Below are 17,991 nucleotides of genomic sequence, written 5' to 3'. Positions count from 1 at the left end.
GGTCACAAACAATAAAATAACAAAAGGAGGACTAGAGTCATCCTCTTTAATGCATGTAAATCCAGTAGTCTAGCATGTCAACAGCCATAGACACACACCAACTCTTTTATATAGAATGGTTTTGGATTATAGCTTTTTAGGATTATAAAGAATATCTTTTGGATTCCATTTTTTCAAGTCCTTAATATAATTAAACATGTAATCGGCATATACCGTATGTTCATTCATCGGCAGTTATATATGTCATTATAAATAGGTTATATATAATATGTATACTGTAATACACTGTAATACTATAAAACTGTAAAATTGCTATAACCTTCATTATATGTACATTTACACAAATGAAGGAGTTCTCGAAGGATACGCATATAAATTCTACTGCAAACAGTTTACAAATAAGTTCATTCGTGTCCAGTTTGACAAACCAAAATGAATGTATTTTTACAAAATCTTTGGTTTAATATTTTGCATGATGCTTTAAACTGGTAGCTATAAACTTAGTGTCATTAACTAGAATCATAACTTAATCTCAAAACTATTGTCTTGGCTGATCCTTATTATAGGAACCTCTTTAATTTACTTTTATTCATTTTTAATTTTTTTTCTTATATTCATTATATAAAATACTGTACTTATCTGTTCACTTTATTGTGCTATACAATGGTTACATTTTTGACAATATATCTATATATCTCATTTTTGTATGCTGCATTCGGATAATGGTGTTATATGCTAGTCAATACAAGGAATGTATCTCATGTCTATTTCAAACATCCTGCTCAGAGGGAATCAGTCTGCTTTTATGTTTAGTTTTAATCCTCAATGTATTGTGTTTATAAAAGCTATGCATAAAGAATGTAATTCTAGACATCCCCACAGCCCTGGGAATATAAGGGGTTAGTAAGTGAGTGGAATGAAGATGACACAATATTTGTTTTTCACAGAGCTACACTACCCAGAAGCTAGAAAGGATGAGAAGAGAGGCTCCACCCAATTAATTTCGTATTAATGTGTCCCCAAGTCCCTGTAGGTCACGTTGAAAAATAAAAAAGAAGAAAAATGGTTTGGGGGACTGGAGAAGGGAATGCCATCATTAAGGAGTAGAGGAGGGTAGTGCCCCCGCTTATGTATTTTCATTGGAAACCCCTACTGCAAACATTGCAGTACGACACAACTACGTCGGTCATGACGCTGCAGAGTGAGAAGGGGAGGGGTAGTGTGTGTGTGTCTGTGTGTGTGTGTGTGTGTGTATGTGTGTGAAAAGAGAGAGGGAGGGGACGTGAGAGAGAGGGAAGGCTGAGGCAGAGCACGAGCATCTCTCGCTCAGGCTGTCAGAGCTCAAGCGCACAGAGAGCACAAGGAAGAGAAGCAGCATTTACTCATCATTAGGAAATCCATCTCAATAAACCCTTATTAGCAGGAAGTTTTACAGAATAGTGATTCAGGAGGTCCATCTCCATAAACACCTGAGCAGCTCTTTATCAATCTCCACCAAGGTTTAACCTTCACCAGTCGCAGCTATGAACTTCCTGCGCCGTCGCCTTTCTGACAGCAGCTTCATTGCCAACCTTCCCAATGGCTACATGACTGATCTACAAAGGCCTGATCCTCCTCCACCTCCTCCACCCAGCGCCGGCTCTCAGCAGGCCCCATCCTCTTCTCCTGCTCCTGCTACAGCCACCGTTCCTCCTCCTGCTGCTCCGTCTGTCTCCCCAGCCCCTGAGCGCCGGCCCCAGGCTGCTCCATCCAGCTCTGGCTTCTTCAGCTCTATCACCAATGTGGTGAAGCAGACGGCAGCCTCAGCGGGACTGGTCGAGCAAAGCGTTGCACAATCTTCCAAGAAGTTAAAGGTGCTCCTGGTGATTGATGAGCCACAGAATGAATGGTTAGTACACTCTATACCATGTCTACTATGCAGGGCTGTTTTTTTTAATCCTTTTGATCTCTGCTTGTGAATGACCTTTGAGAGTGTGCTGAAGTGGATGAAAAACAATGCACGATTAGATTGCCTTAGGCTCCTGTTTGGTTTTTTGCACAAAATAAGAAAGATCTGGTGGATCTAGTTGATCTTAGTGGATTAAAACTGACTTTGACAGCTTGAGATTTGTAAAAATTGCAAATTTGATGTCGACTGCTTCTACAGCATTATCTTATGTAAAATTATGTGCATGGCCCATATATTTGTTTAATTGTTGTCAGTAAATTGTCCTTGATAGTGATGATGAAAATGAGTGGTGGTGTGTTGGGTGGGAGGTTTACAGCACCACTGAGGTCAATCCTGGCCAATTGGATGCTTCCTTCTCATGGGCTTTTAGATTATTAGAAAAACATTCCTTGGTCCTGCTTACCATTCTGCTATTGAACAATAACATCTACATTGACAAGTGTTACTGGATGAATGTGTTATCATAATATTGAGAACTACTCATATACTCATATATATATGATCTGTCTATTAAGGGTGTTTGTTAGAGAAAAGCCAGTCATCTTTCTATCCAAGGAAAAAGAAGCGACTGTTTTTCATTGGCTCTATTGATTTTTCCTTTATGGATCATTGTGCAGAGCTTTTCACAGGATTGACTGTGCTGGCTCACCCACTTTCTGAAAGTAATCTCTGCTGGACTCAGTAAAGCATCTGTGTTTATTTTCCATTTTTAAAACCTGAGCATACATTTCAGTTTTATTTGAATAACACTGACCTGCAATCAACACGGTTTGAGTGTTGCATTTGCGTTTTTATTTTATTTTAGAAAATCGTTAAAATTCTTAACAGAATTAAGTAGTATTAAGAGATATGAGGGGTGTAGAGATGCAAGAATGTCCTCAGAATAAAATAAATATTGACATCCCTTTTAAAAGCCTTATTTTCCTAGTTTGTTTGTTTGTTTAGTTTTTTGTTGGTGAGATATCAGTATTTAAATTCTCATTTAATGGCAGCTCTGAGCAACAATGCTGCATGATTAATATTAGATTTGCTTTCAGTTACTCTCCATTTAAAATGGCTTTTGGCTGAATTGTTTTGTGCATTAAAATCTTGTGTCTCCTGCAAGGTTTCTACCTCCAAATTAAGGCATCTCCTTCTATATTCAGGACTGAATACAGGACAGGAAACGTTTTTTTTTTTTTTTTTTTTTTTTTTTTTTACTATTTTAACACTATCCTTATGCAATATCAGGAACATTAAAACCAAAATCTCAGTGGATGTTATGAGGCAAGGATATGTAAACTTTGATAATTTTAGCCGTTACCCTTGAGAACCTCCTCTGTGTTGATGTAGAAGGACGGAGCTCTAGAGGCCTGGTCATGTGATTAAGTGATAAAAAAGGATGTGGTGAATCATCCTGCTCAGCCTGGGGCATGCTGCATCTGTGCCGACTGTGAACTGTGTGGGAGGATAAATGCACAAGCATGTGTGCATTCGTGTGTGCATGCGTGCGTGCGTGTGTAAGTGCCTGTGTTCGTGTGTGTGCACGTGTGTCTGTGTGTGTACCTTTAGTTTGTGCACAAGTGCATTGTTGAGTGGGAGGGGGGACAATATCAGGAATTATTCTCTCATTTTGTGTTCATCACATGTATTAGCCTTGACATGAATGTTGACACACAGTCTGCTTTTATTTGCATCTCTTTTGGTGTACACAGAGAGCAGGTGCTGGTGGAGCCTGTCTCTCTCATCTCATCCAAAAGGATGTAATTCAATTAAATTATTAAAATATATATTTATCTTCATTTTAGAATTCCTAGATATATCATTTCTCAGCTTTATTTGCTCAAAGGTGAACTAATAACTTCAACTCTGTTCACCGGCTCACAGGCAATATTAATTTGTCATCCTTTCTCTCCAGACATTCATCAATTCGGCAGTTAATACTTATCCTTAATTAGCTTTTGATCTCAAGTCAGTGTGTGGAAAACAAGAGAAGGCATTATCATCATGTCGGAATGAAAAATATGATTGACGAACGAACGACATGCAATTTTTCAAACCCCTTAATAAGGTCAGGTAAGCTGTTATTTTTTTAAATGTCTAGAATACTGGATGTTTCTGGTTCTATTCTTGACTTATTACTGATTGCTTTATTTCAGCAGTTGGATAATACAGACCATTTACCTAGAGTCAGATGGCATATCAAACACGACCCCTTAGGAAACAGTCTGCTTTATTTTTTGCCTGCAGACTAATTTGTGTAGGTGCTCTATACACTATACCAAAAACCTTTAACAAGAAATACATCTTATGCTGGACTGCTCCTTTAAATTTCCTTTATGCTCATATTGTAGCTTTAGATCCATAATAACATACCGTATACCTTTAATGGAGCTAATTATTCTAGCTAGCTTCATAACATTATCAAGTTATAAATTTAAATTGGCATTAACAGGAAACGTGTGAAATCTATTACCTTGTGTGTATGCAATATAGATAAGTTTAGAACATTTGCAGATTGTATGAACTCAGATTCCACTCCAAGACACATGTCAGAAAGAGCTCATTCCCAAAAAGGCTTAAATATCGTAAGGCAATACATTTAAAATTCTAAATAAATAACCTTGATAATTTTTTAGTAAATTAATTTTTAAATGATTTAAATAATAGTATCACCCAACCATTTGGTTATAGCACCTGTAACAATGAGGTCTATGTGACCATGATTACCATTTAAAGACATCCGGCTAGACGACAGTATGACCCAGTCATTTGGGAGATACACAGTTCTTACACTCAATATACTTTTAAAGTGAAACTCCATTTAATCTACAAAGAGTTAAAATGGTATAAAATGATTGAGCAGGATTTAAAACTGTAATGTCATTGACTTTGACCTTGACATGGTCCTTGATGCCAGCTGGGCTGGTTTGAGCTTTTCAGAAATTATTGATTTCCTATATTTTTTTATGCATAGCAGCTGATACAATTTACATTAAAAAAATTCTCTGAACAGCAGTTCTGTCGTTGGAAAAGCCCTATTGATGAGAGGGGTCGGAAGTCAATGGCTAGAATGGTTTGACCTGACAGGAAGGCTAGGCAACTCAAATAGCAACACTTTACTCTTTATTGTGTGGAGAAGAACAATAAATAACAGTACAGATTCTTCAGAGAAGAATCTCAGAATACACAACATGCTGAAGCTTGGGGCTGACAGGCTACAACAGCAGAAGCCTATGTCTGATTCCACTCATCAGTCAATCAGAAGTTACAGTGGGCCTTAAACTGGAGTCTTACTGGCAATTGAGTGAAAAGATAATTCAATGTTCTTCCACCATTCAACTCTGCCGACTTTAGCCTCAGACTCCTGATGCATTTACATTTATGGCATTTGGCAGATGCCTTTTTCCAGAGCGGAGTACAAAAGTGTTTTGAAGTCTCTATCAATGTATACATTGGGTGTAAAACTCTCTTGGGAGATAATATAGAAACAGACAAACATATAAAACAAACCAGAATAAAAACAAGTGCTAGAAGAGGTAGGTCCTCACCTGTTGTTGAAGATGTACTAGCTGATTGGATCAATGTAGAAGTGTTACCAATAATGTGAATAGTCAGGATATTTCTAAAGTTAGAGTAGATCAACAAAACTTAATCATCGTGATATTTTCAACTCTAATTGTGACTCTGAATTTTGCACAGCTTGATATAGCAAAGTCATAGATCATACTTATAGTTTTTAAGTATCGTGCTTTAAACATTTAATGTTTAATGCCAGTATCACTTGTGATTTACATAATGCATTGTGAGTGTGTTTTTTTTTTTCTTTTAGAGTTTGTGTTTAAAGGCTTACCATATAGCTTTTTGTCAGTGTCTGCTACTGAAATGAGACTGTCATCTCTGATGAACAGCCTCCCGTAAAAAGCTTCTAAATCAGCCCGAATCGTTTACTGTTACAACATGGACTGGAAGGAAGAAGAATCACACTATTCGTCTAGTGATCTTAAACATCCATGTGTGAAGTAAAGCTGACACAAAACATAGCATGAATGAATTTCACCTAGCCGAAGGCTACCTAGCTTGGCTACATTGTAGTACTGTCTTGCCCTTTGCTACTTAACCAAGTAAGGCAGAATATCGTTAACATGCTAAATGATGCAGAATTTGTACATGTGTCCTGAAAGCTTCCTGCTAGATGATTGGACTAGTATATAGATTTTCTCATGCCGAACTGTCCATCAATGACAGTTGCTGATCTGATTTAGGTGTTACAGTCAACAACCAGAAACCAGTTGTAAGAATTAGCGATATTCATGCTTCAAGGTGCTCAAGGCCATTAGGAAATTATCTTAGCAATTTATTTATTAGCTTGTAATGCTAATATTAATCTTTATCATTATCATTAGATTTGTTTTCATGAGACAGCAGCTTTCGATGCTTTTTTGCTCTGCATTTTTATGACATGATATTTCCTCATGTTGTTTCATCTGAATTTTTCTTTTTACCACTATCATCTCTCGCTTGCTCACTGTTAGTAATCTTGAGTCAAGTTAAGTCAAGTTAAAAAGCTTTTATCGTCATTTTAACCAAATATTGCTGGTGCAATACACAGTAAAATAAAACAACGTCCCTCTAGGATCCTGGTGTCACATAAACCACAGCACTACAGGAGACAACACAGAACTAAGTACTCTACACAGTATTACATAAAAATCAGGTGTGCAAATGTATGCAAACAGTGCATGACAGTGCAACATATCAAGATCTGGGTTCAGATTTCTATAAAAATGTGACCAAGTGAATTTTGTAAATTTTGTTAAAAAATTCTATACAAGTTAAAACTGAACTGAATAGAGATATCTCATATTGAATTTGCCCATCACCTGAAAATACCTAATTTGGGTTGTTTTTTTTTTTTGTAAATTTTAATAGAAAATGTGTCTACTACTGTTTGCTTGAAATTTTAATTTAATATCTCAGGAAAGATCCTGAAAGTTATGTATATACCATTTAGGACATGGACTTATCAATTTAATACTAATGCCATTAACCTTTTCTGTATGCAGCCTGGATATTCAATCAAACCTTTTACCCTCAGTGACCTTAGTGTGAGGATACGTGTGATACTGGTGATTATTAAGAGCCCTAGTTTTATGAACCTTTTAATCTGAGGCAAATCTGGTCATTGGATTAATCTTATTATCTTTGTGTTCACTCATTAGTGTCATCACCATGCAGATGTGACATTCTGTAGTATGTGTTTATGATCATAAAGCCCCTTTAGTTGCTTTAACTACATGTAATTACAGTCCATTGAGTGATTTAGAGGGATGTGTTTGACCTTGAACCTAGCAACTGTTTCTATTCAAATATCCCCTTTGGGGTTTGTAATAATACCTCAGACAAATCAGTTTTATATTCTTTTATGAATAGTTACTGCATAATATATACAGTATAGAGTTACTTGTCTGTGAGTTGTTGTTAAAATTGTAAAATCTTGATGTTGAAAAATGAAGTATGAAGTTTAGGTTTGACAGAAACTCATATTTCTCTTCAATTGAATTTTCAGTGAGTTGCTTATCTGCCTTTCGGTATAGAGTATTTTCATTCTTAAAAATCTCATTGTGCCTATGGGCCAGAAGCTGAAATCCTCTTTATTGTGTTAACATATGTTGTTTTTATAACCACTGCTGATTCTGTTTAGAATAATAACATTCAGAGCTGTCATGCCTTGTAAAAAACACACTCTTCTACTCTTTTTCTCCTTATGCTAACATTGATCTTCTGTATCCTGTAGTTTCTTACACACTGACATTTCCCTAATGTGAATGAGTTGCATCACTTGCTCAAAATAGACTAATTTGTCAGTAATGTTTGCAGAGAAAATTAGAGCATAATGAAGTAGCTAGCATAACCATTCAAAGTTCAGTTACTCTCAAACATTAAATCTTTAAACAGATCACTAATTGATTAACTAATTTTTACACAGATCACTGATTGAAATGTAATCTTTTATCGTTATCAAATTCTCCCCTGCAACATGACTATGTCTAAAAATGCATGCTGGTTACATGACTGTTTTAATTTTCTTCAATGCTAGTTTGTTTTTAGACTATTTACTGTGATACTAGCAAACTTCAATAAGAAGGTTCTGTCCAGTGATGGGAAAAATCCTGATCTATAATATATGTACACCTGAATGCAAATTGTTTTAAAAACTTCCAATTAAATACCATAAAAATAGATTTAAAAAAAAAGAGGAAGCATGCAGTGCATTCTGTGCTGTCAGAGTGCAGATGAAGGTCTTGGTAAAGTTTGAGCTTTTGTCTAGCAGCTTTATTCTTCACCCACAGGTCAGTGAGTATGCCATGATTCAGCAGAGACTTTGAGTAGAAATTGAAAAGAAAAACTTAATCATACACAAAAACCACACGAGTTTACAGTAACAGGTTTCAGAAAGAAAGGACATATTTATATTCCTAACTAACAGAGTAAACTTAGGAACTGGAACTTAGTAACAGTATTAAAGTATTAAAACAATTTCCAGCCTTTTCTGAATAAATTTGTACAACTTCTGAACATCATCTAGTGGAATTTTACTGTATACCATTCATCTAGCATAATCTTCTGGTTGTATCAGAGAGAGTGGCGCAGGGAACCTCCTAAATTTCTCTTAACTCCAAAATTTTCCAGATTCGATAATAGTGAAGTCAATAGTGATTGTGCTGGACAGGGCAGATGTTGAAGTTCATACTGGTGCTCCTCAAACCAAGATTGTACTAGTTTGGCTGTGTGAATTATCATCTTGAAAAATGGTATTATTGTATGGAACCAACATTTTGACCATAGGAGAATGTTACTCCATGTAGGCTAATGATGGGGCCCACAAAAAACCAAGATATATTTACCCAAATCTTCACAGATCTACCCCCCATGTCAGCTGGAACCAGGCAGTCCAGGTTGTACATTTCCTTTAAATGTAATTTCATTTAAATGCAGCTTAAATCTTTGGAACATTTAAAAGTGTTATTTCTAGCTGACTGCACTTGCATAAAATGTTCGTTCAAGGTCATACCACACATGCAGATTTTCTTTTTACTTATTACCAGATGTTGGCTGAAAGCTATAAAATAAGCATATTTTGCATTTTCAAGAACATGAAAATAGCAGTGCTTGCATTCTGAAGCAAAAATGATGACTTAGTTATACTGGCAAGAGCATATAATGCTGCTTCGCCACAAATGGAACTGACAGATATAATGCTAAATTTAAATTTAAAAATTTTTTATTTGTCACATACACATACATACAGAGTACGACATGCAGTGAAATGTTTTTTACGTCTGTCCGGTTTTCAAACATAGATTTATTATAATTAAAATAAAACCAAAAGGAGGTAGATAAATAAAAAGTAAAAACTATATAAAATATCTGAAAATATATGTATATACATAAATGAGTATGGTGGTATAAGCTATATAAAATACATGAAAATATATGTGAAAGGATATTGGCAGTACAAAAATTATTTTGTAATTGTAGTTAAATTGTCCATGTGCAGTATGTGTAGAATGTCCTTATACTATGTGCAATATAAGGCATACACCCCAATGTGTACATTGGGGTGTATGCCTTATAAAACAGATGGCATAAAACAAATAAACAAGCAAATATAAAATACATTCACGGTGATATTATTCTGCTCACTATTTCATACTGCATGCTGCAGTTCAAATTAGCTGATTCACACTGATTGAAAATATACAGACTTATGGAGAATTTCATGCTATCTGGCATTGGTTAAGTAGATTGCTATGGAAACAGTACAGAGGCAGTCACAGTTTGTTTTGTAGCTGGAAACATTTAAGAAATTTGCGTTGAAAGATTCAGTCATCTCTATAGTATTTTTATAATGAATGGGAATGGAAAATATTTTGAGTTTTGAAATCTGAGGTACACATTTACTCAGAATTTACCTCTCCATTTTCTATAGAGCTCACCTGAATGTTTAATTGACATTGTTCAATCCGTTTCCTCTTTGTTTGTCTGTCCAATGGCAAATTAATGAAAATGTATTGTTGAATCCACATTCTCCTTCACCAAAAAAGCAAAGAGAATCAATGGATTTAAACGAGAAGGTCAGTGAAGTCATGAATTTAAATTGCTGTGCTTTCGCACTGACAATTTTAGGCATATAGCACAGATTAAGAGATACTGTGTCTGTCGTAAGCTGCCTGTGCAGTAGATACAACTGTGTAGGTGTGCTCCCATCAATCTTTCAGCACCCACACGCTCATGGAAAGTGGATGACACAGGAGCTGTCTTTCAGACCCACCAATACTCACACATATATTCGAATATAAACACACACACAAGACACTGTAATGTATCATCAGCCCCAGGTCAGTCACGTACCTACTTCTTCATGCTGGAGAATATGTTTAGAACCCTGACAATGCTATCTTGTGGTTTACAGCCCTCTTTGACTATTGATTTAGCTCTCACCTGCTTTTGATAGATGTTTTCTCTACCCATACATTTCAGTAAGGCTTCAGAGAATATTATAAAGCTATAATGTGGCTTTCTGGGAACTAGGTTTTATTCTTCAGCAAGACAGGCATTTTATTAACTAGTAGACATGATATACAGCCCACGGATGTTCCATTCACAGATAGAACTAATAAAAATGTCCACCTTTCATGTGACATAGTGGACCCCAAGAGGGGTGTCATTCTTACTCATTCAGACTGATGAATTGTGTTTCAATTAATACATTTTGCTACTAATATTAGGGATTTTTATCATGTTCACTTCTTTATCTTTTGGTGACATTTACAATTGCTTCTTTATAGCTAATCATTTATTCAGTTATTCTATTTATATTGTAAAATTTCATAGTGTTTTCTAGAATATTTGTTAATAGCCTGTGCACCTGTCTTGTCTGGTCTGTTTTGTACATTACATGTCAAATACATGTGCACTCACCACGACAAATCCCTTATATTTGGAACCTAGTACAATGAGATTCGGACTCTCATGACAAATAGGATTGCACCCTATTTAACAAGATTTGACTCAGCCGTTTCAGTAGAAAATCACTTTGTCTGGCAGTTTACATCTCTGAGATCGATGGAAGATACTGATTAGATTTAGGTAAAATTTACGCACAAATTTGTGCTTTAAACCAATAAGAAAGCAGCTTGAGATGCACTGGGGCAATCCTTCATAAAAAAAAAACAAAAGCAGATCTTTATTGAAGGATGCTTTCTAGAGAGTGATGGCTCTGCAAATTTAGATTTATCTTCTGAATATTATAGTTGCTGTGCTTTATTGAATAGCCTTCTATTGATATTCCAGAAAATTCAAACTTTCTTGGATAATGTTTTTATGTAACCTTTAAAAATATCGATACAGCATTTCTACAACATTTTAGGAATTACATATTTTAAAAAAAAGGCTGTAGGCTTAGAGTAAGAATGATACTTGCAGACTTATTTTTTTCATAACACTGAAGAAACATTTATAGTCTAAACCATTTTTGGGTACATTACTAAAGAGCTGGGAATACTAGCTACCAAAAGCAATAGCAACCAACACTAGCTAGCATCTAAGTAGCTACTTAACCATCCCCTAGCTACATAATGTTCTGGTGTACAACACTTTGTATATTATGATCCTAACAGTGGTACTAGCATGAAAAGTGAAGCCTTGGGAGCTGTGTGTACAGATGAGGAGATGAGGAAGCTGGGCAAACTGGACTGAAGCTCTGCTGCCCCAATCTCTTTAGGCAAATATAAAAATAAATCCTATTGGAATCATTATCAGCAAGTACTCAAAGAGCATTGTGGATAATGTAGGAAACAGTTAAGCAATGTCATTGCAAAATGAAACTCAGGTGCCACTGAAGTGTTCATCAATGTTTAGTATACAAATTAATATGCATGATTTTCAGGTGGCTTTTCTTATAAAACAATAATAAATCAAGAAAAGTAGACTGTCAGAACTAGGAGTGAAAATTAGGAGCCCTATGATGCCTGATTGAATACATTTGTGAGAACAAGCAAGTTGGATTTCATCTGCTCATTTGTTCCCTGCCTTGTTGTGTTGTTGCATGATTAATTCATGCTGATAAGAGCTAGCTCAAGGTCTATGGGTGTTTCAGAAAGTGCATCTGATTTAAAACACTGAAAGCTCAGCCCCTTCGTGCACAACAAACAAAATAAGAACATTTTCGGCAGTATTGATTCTCAGACTCTGCTGGATAAATAATTTAGTTTGCACAGGAAGGCTTGCCATCTTCACCATCACACCTAGTGTCACGCCGTAGAATCGCCTGCAGATCAAATATCGAACATCAAACAAGAAAAAGAGTCAAGAAGTAAACATGCGGGGCAGATGAGCCACGGTTGCCATGTGAAATGAGAATTATTGATGGTGGATATGATGACATGCAATACATGCTCCCTCAGCAAATGTCATGGACATGTCATGCAGCCAAACAAGCTCCAGAGGGAAAGAGATGGAAGAGTGATGGTAAAGGGTGTACTGTGGAGTGAAGGGGAGTGAATCATTCCCTTTGGTTGCTTGGTAACGTTGGTAGAATGATAACATATTCGCTTGATTATAATTTCATTTAAAGATGCCCCTCCACACGTATTTCATTACTTTTGTGGTAATGTCTGAAGTTTACCATGGACTCTGTAACAGTTTTTTGTGGAAAAAATGCCTCGGTTACCTTGTTTCAAGCCATTCTAGTGTGGTATAGAAAGCCTGCAGGAAGACTCGGCTCGATATGCACCAGTTCTCATTAATATCCAATGAGCTATGCTGCTTGGCTCTGATTGGCTAACCGCTAGGATATGAGAGCATGACTATTCATCCACCCAGCGCAATATGTAGCCTAGGATAGAGGAACTTTGTTTACAATCACCTGGAATTGTGGCAGAATGGCTTCTTCAGGTATATTGACGTTCAGACACCCTTGCTGTATAGGAAACTCACTGAGCTACATGAATTCTGTGGGTGCGGTCTCTAGTGGGAGAGCTCATGTATAGTAATGAGCTTGATCATTTCTACGTCACACTGAGCAGCTTTTCTAACTGACTTGATTTCTCCGCTTATTTCTTTTAAGTGGCTAGAACTGACAGGAGAGATAGCAGTTCATTTTCACATTCCTGAAACAACACAAACACATATGGACCTAACACATATCAAAAAATACAAGTAAAAACGGTTTTGTGTGGAAGGGCACCTTTAAGCATAATGGCATGATTACATGCTTTTGACTAATACCCATTTTGATTTCAGGAGAGGAGTTGGGAGTAAATGGATGCTTCTTCCTTTGACGCAGCTTTTAGTCACGACGCAGGCACTCCCTCTTCTCTTACTGGCAAACGCAGATTAGTGTAACAGAATGAGGGACACTGCATAACTAATGAGGCGTGTGTTTTTCTCTGTGGGAATCTCTGCCAAATTTATCTCTTAAGCTCATATACCATTGATTCCTGGCCACTGCTGTTATGATGATCGGAACTCTCCCATGGGCAGCTGCGTTTTTAGCAGCTGTAGTGAAAAATAAGACAGTGACCTTGGATGAGCTGAGAGAATAAAGAGCTTTATCTGTGACTTTTTCCCTGAGGCTCTTCAACAAAATATGTTGTTGGGTGCATGTAGTTTTCTTTTACATATTCTACCCTTTTGTGAGCTATGCCTTTTCACTGCCAGTTCTGTTAGAATCCATCTATTAGATAATAATTGTAAGCTAATAATAGTACTACTGACATTTTTCAACTCAATTCAGTTCAGTTCAATACAGTTTATTTGTATAGTGCTTTTAACAATTCACATTGTCTCAAAGCAGCTTTAGAGAAATAGAGAAACAGAAAAAACAAATAAATAAATAAATAAAGTTTAAAATTATGTTACTATATATCTCTAACATCTATCCCTATTGAGCAAGCTGGAGGTGACGGTGGCAAGGAAAAACTCCCCGAGATGATTTAAGAAAGAAACCTTGAGAGGAACCAGACTCAGAAGGGAACCCATCCTAATTTGGGTGACACTGGACAGTAAAGAATGCAAATGTAAATAATTTCATTTCTACAACAATTTATAATTGTGTGACTAAGAGCTCCTGAGATACTAATGGGTCAGCACAAACTCGGAGTTCAGCATGGACCCAACACTAATGCTTTGTTTCCATCAAGGCAGTTTGAGTGCTAGTTTAGAGCCAGAGCCTAATTTAAAACCAGTTCTTTCTTTTTCGACGCCCAAAGCACCAGCTCTGAACCAGGAAAAGTGGTCAGGGGCTGGGGGTTACTGTGACCAACAAGACAAAAGAGAATGTCGTTAGAGTCATTTTTAAATCATTTTAAATCAGGATTCACCGAGTTTGGATGCCAGTGTAGGTTCACAAAGACATAAGCATTAACAGTAAAGCAACATCCACCATTGTTGTGTTGATGTTGTGTTTGTGTTTGCCAGTGGAACTTCGAAAGCCTATTAAAGCATCTGTGTACTCTAAATTCTAGGAAAGTCTTTCAGAACGATGCCTTCGAATTTTCAAATTAAACAGAATGTTTATGAAAGGCAAGATAGTTGGTTTTACATTCAGTATTCAGTGCATTATAGCATTATATATATTTAAGAAGAGCTTTCAGGAACAAGTACATTATTAATAAACTTATGTCTACACTTCTTAATTCTGTGTTCATTTTGTACTCCCCCCCCCCCCGCCCCTCCGCACACACACACACACACCCTGTCTGTCTTTTCTGCTGTCTGTATAATAATTAAACGGTAGACCACTGTGTGTTGTGCAGTGATGACATGTCCTCTAGCCCTTCATCGTGCCAGAAGTTTCCCACAGGCCTGTTACAGGGTGGAGGTTTTGGTTTGGCAGTATGTTCTCAGAATAGACATTGAACAAATAATAAATAAAATGCAAAATTAGAGAAATACAATAGAAGATCTGCTACAGAAGACTCAGTGGTTCATGTTCAGGAAAATTTGTTTCCAAAATGTTGCAATTTTTTATATGTTTAACTTCTCTGATAGAAATTATTTTCAATTATTTGGCTCATTCATGAACTAAAATCCTTTGCTAGCTTTTCCAGTTAATAACCCAGTGCTAGAGGTACAAAGTGGTTAAAATGGTGAATACAAGGAATATTGATTATTTAAACATGCAAGATGTATAATACAGTTAATGTTACTAGAGTATTTAAATTAAATTATATATATATATATATAGTTTGTTAGCAAGGATAATACTGGCTAATACTGGCTCACTGTAATGGAGCATACTCTAAATCAGGGGTGTCAAACTCACGGGCCAAACTGAATATTTATTGAAAAATTAACTGCAACTGATATGTAATGTTCAACCTTTTTCTTATGGAAACAAACTTTAATTTTGCTTGAACACAGGATTTGAAACAACCAGAGCTTGATATTACAAACACATAAGAAATTAAATTTGAAATAAAAGACACATCAGTGGGGTTCATGTCGCAAACTTTGACCATACACTTTTTGACAAACTCTCCCTCATTAAAGGGCCGGGCAGATTTTGCTGTCTCTGCCACAATAAAGCTTTACAGCCTTTACAGTATCTTCACTTTTAATTTTGCTTTCATGAACTGCCGGGAAACCAGACTTTTTTCATCTCCTCTGAGTTTTGGAGCTTCTGCTTTACGTCCAGGTCCTTATACTTCTCATAATGTTTCGTGTCATAGTGTCTTCTTGTTATATTCTTACGTTACAGACACGTTAGCTCCGATAGCACACAAGACAAACAGGTCTGTCCTTTATATTCGTGAACAGATAATCTGCCTCCCTCCTGTCTTGAAAGCTCCTATTGTCCATCTTTCGTTTGGCCATTTTTGTGGAGGGTGGAATTAACTTGCCCGATGTGACTGTAACATGGTTGTTAACGACTGTCAACAGAGAATGAGGGGTGCTTGCTGTTCGTGACTACGCGTCAATACAGTGGCAATGCATTCTGGGATTTGTAGTATTAGCAAAGCATGTGGCTAGCCAGCTGTAATGCACATTTGATATGAGCTCGTGGGCCAAATATAAGCCAGAGTTTGACACCCCTGCTCTAAATGTACAAATTTTGGATGCTAAAACCTAACATGATTTTGAATGCATTATTTGCTATTTATTTGCATGCTGTGTTGTAGGAACTACCAAAATATTCCAGCAGTAACAGCAAAAGGGCATTTTGAAGAATTATTTCACAATTAAATGCAACCTAAGGCTCATCGGCTATGCTTTTTGCTGTATTAATTGCAATGCTAAATCTAACGCCATAAGCTGTAACAGCCTTTATTTTCCCTCTAGAGAGAAGGGTATTTGATTTAAAAATGATACAGGTCCAGGTACCTACTGTAAAATCCCTTGCTTACAATTGTCTAAATAAGCAATTATGCCTGAATTAAAGCACTATTTACTTTTAATGCTATTATAACTTTTATTACTAATAACTATTAATTTTTTATGGCTTCCTAATGTGCTGTGCAAACATGATATTGTATCTTTACATCTTTTCCAAAACCATTTTCTGTTTGAGATTTTGAACCATGCAAAATAGGCTAGTGTTATGAATGATCTGGTTTCAACCTCATCAACTCTTAAATCCTGCAGTAAAAATGGCCATCAAAAAAGTAAGTAAAGTGTGGCAAGACTGAAAAAATATCCTAACCTGTGAAAAGGCCTTAAATAAACATATATTATAAGACTAGAAACTTTTAATGTTATATATTATTTTTTATATAAGAGGCTTTTAAATTTCAGATATCTGTGTTTCGATAATCTTGCTTTATTTTATGAGTAAATGTTAAAAGATATCTTCCTATTGAACAAGAAATTAATGGGGAAAAAACAACAATGGCTAGAAATACTCTTGGCTTCTATTTGTTTTATTGACATCTTATAATAGAGAATACTAGAAAATTATTTGATTGTATATGATTATTTGAAGTGTACATAGAAGTTAAGCACAAAAGGCATTTGAAGTGATTATATTTTGGTTCCTGTTAGTATTTCATGTTTCCATGTTCTGACAAACAACATGCACTCTGAACCGATGACACGTTAATTTTTTCAATAAAAGTATAGTCCATTTCTTTATACATTTATGTTTTATGTTTAATAAATAACATTTTATATATTATACATTTTTAAACCAACATGCTCACTTATTAGACTAGGAAATTGGAAAATCTGATATATGCATATAAAATATATAAGGCCCTCCCTTTTTGTGCTATTATTTTCAGGCCTCTGGTCTCTGCTCTGATAAGCTGCATTCAGCTAAATAATTTAAGTAAATGCATAATTCAGACAGAATATCTGGTGCAGAAGGTGCTCAATGGTTCATGCTTAGAAAGGTTGTTTTGAAAAAATGTTGCTACAGAAAGTTATTTTTATATGTTTATCTTCTCTGATAGATATTTCTCCCAAGGATTTGGCTGACTCATCTGCTAAAATACTTGGCTAGATCTGCCAGTTGATGACTTAGTGCTAGAGGTCCAAAGTGGCGAATGCAAGAATTGAGAATTATTTAAACAAGAATGAGTATTTAACTTCTTTTTGAGCTGCACCTCAGTCACTGCTGGGTGGTTTTGGTTGTAGGTAATATTGGTCATTTCATTCACCTTTAATATGAAGACTGATTTTAAGTGCATTCTTTTCTATATACAGTACAGTATATTTCAGCTGTGCTGTAGGACCTGAGAAACAAAGTTGAGCATATGTTGATTTAGTATTCTTTCTATGCTTTTAATATTTTTTAGAAACTTTTTCACTTTTTGCAAAATGGCTAAGAATTCTAGCTTTGATATATTGTGCTTGACCGTGCCTCATGCTTGACTGGAGCGCAGCAGGAAAAACTAATTAAAGAGGCTCAGGATCCTACCACACTGTTGCCTATCAGCAGTTAATTAGATAGCTAAAGAAATGAAGTAGCAGAATAGAGCTCTGCATAGAGACAGGTGCTTGCAAGTTACATGGTTGAAAGCACCAGCTGCAAATGTTTTATTCTGCCCAATATCCTGAAA

At 36.0% G+C, this 17,991-nt stretch overlaps 1 protein-coding gene across 1 annotated transcript in view; it reads left to right on the top strand.

Annotated features, from left to right (window-relative positions):
- The first annotated feature begins 1,276 nt into the window (after nucleotides 1-1,276).
- The window catches only part of syn2b (synapsin IIb), a 67,496-nt gene continuing 50,781 nt past the window's right edge, over nucleotides 1,277-17,991 (top strand). Inside the window, exon 1 of the mRNA XM_027140767.2 lies at nucleotides 1,277-1,888. Coding sequence (XP_026996568.1) covers nucleotides 1,524-1,888 — 365 coding nt within the window. The 5' untranslated portion in view covers nucleotides 1,277-1,523. The remainder of the gene's footprint in view (nucleotides 1,889-17,991) is intronic.

Source organism: Tachysurus fulvidraco, chromosome 2 (assembly GCF_022655615.1).
Source record: "Tachysurus fulvidraco isolate hzauxx_2018 chromosome 2, HZAU_PFXX_2.0, whole genome shotgun sequence".
Lineage (NCBI taxonomy): Eukaryota > Metazoa > Chordata > Actinopteri > Siluriformes > Bagridae > Tachysurus > Tachysurus fulvidraco.
This window is presented reverse-complemented; position numbering and strand designations above follow the sequence as displayed.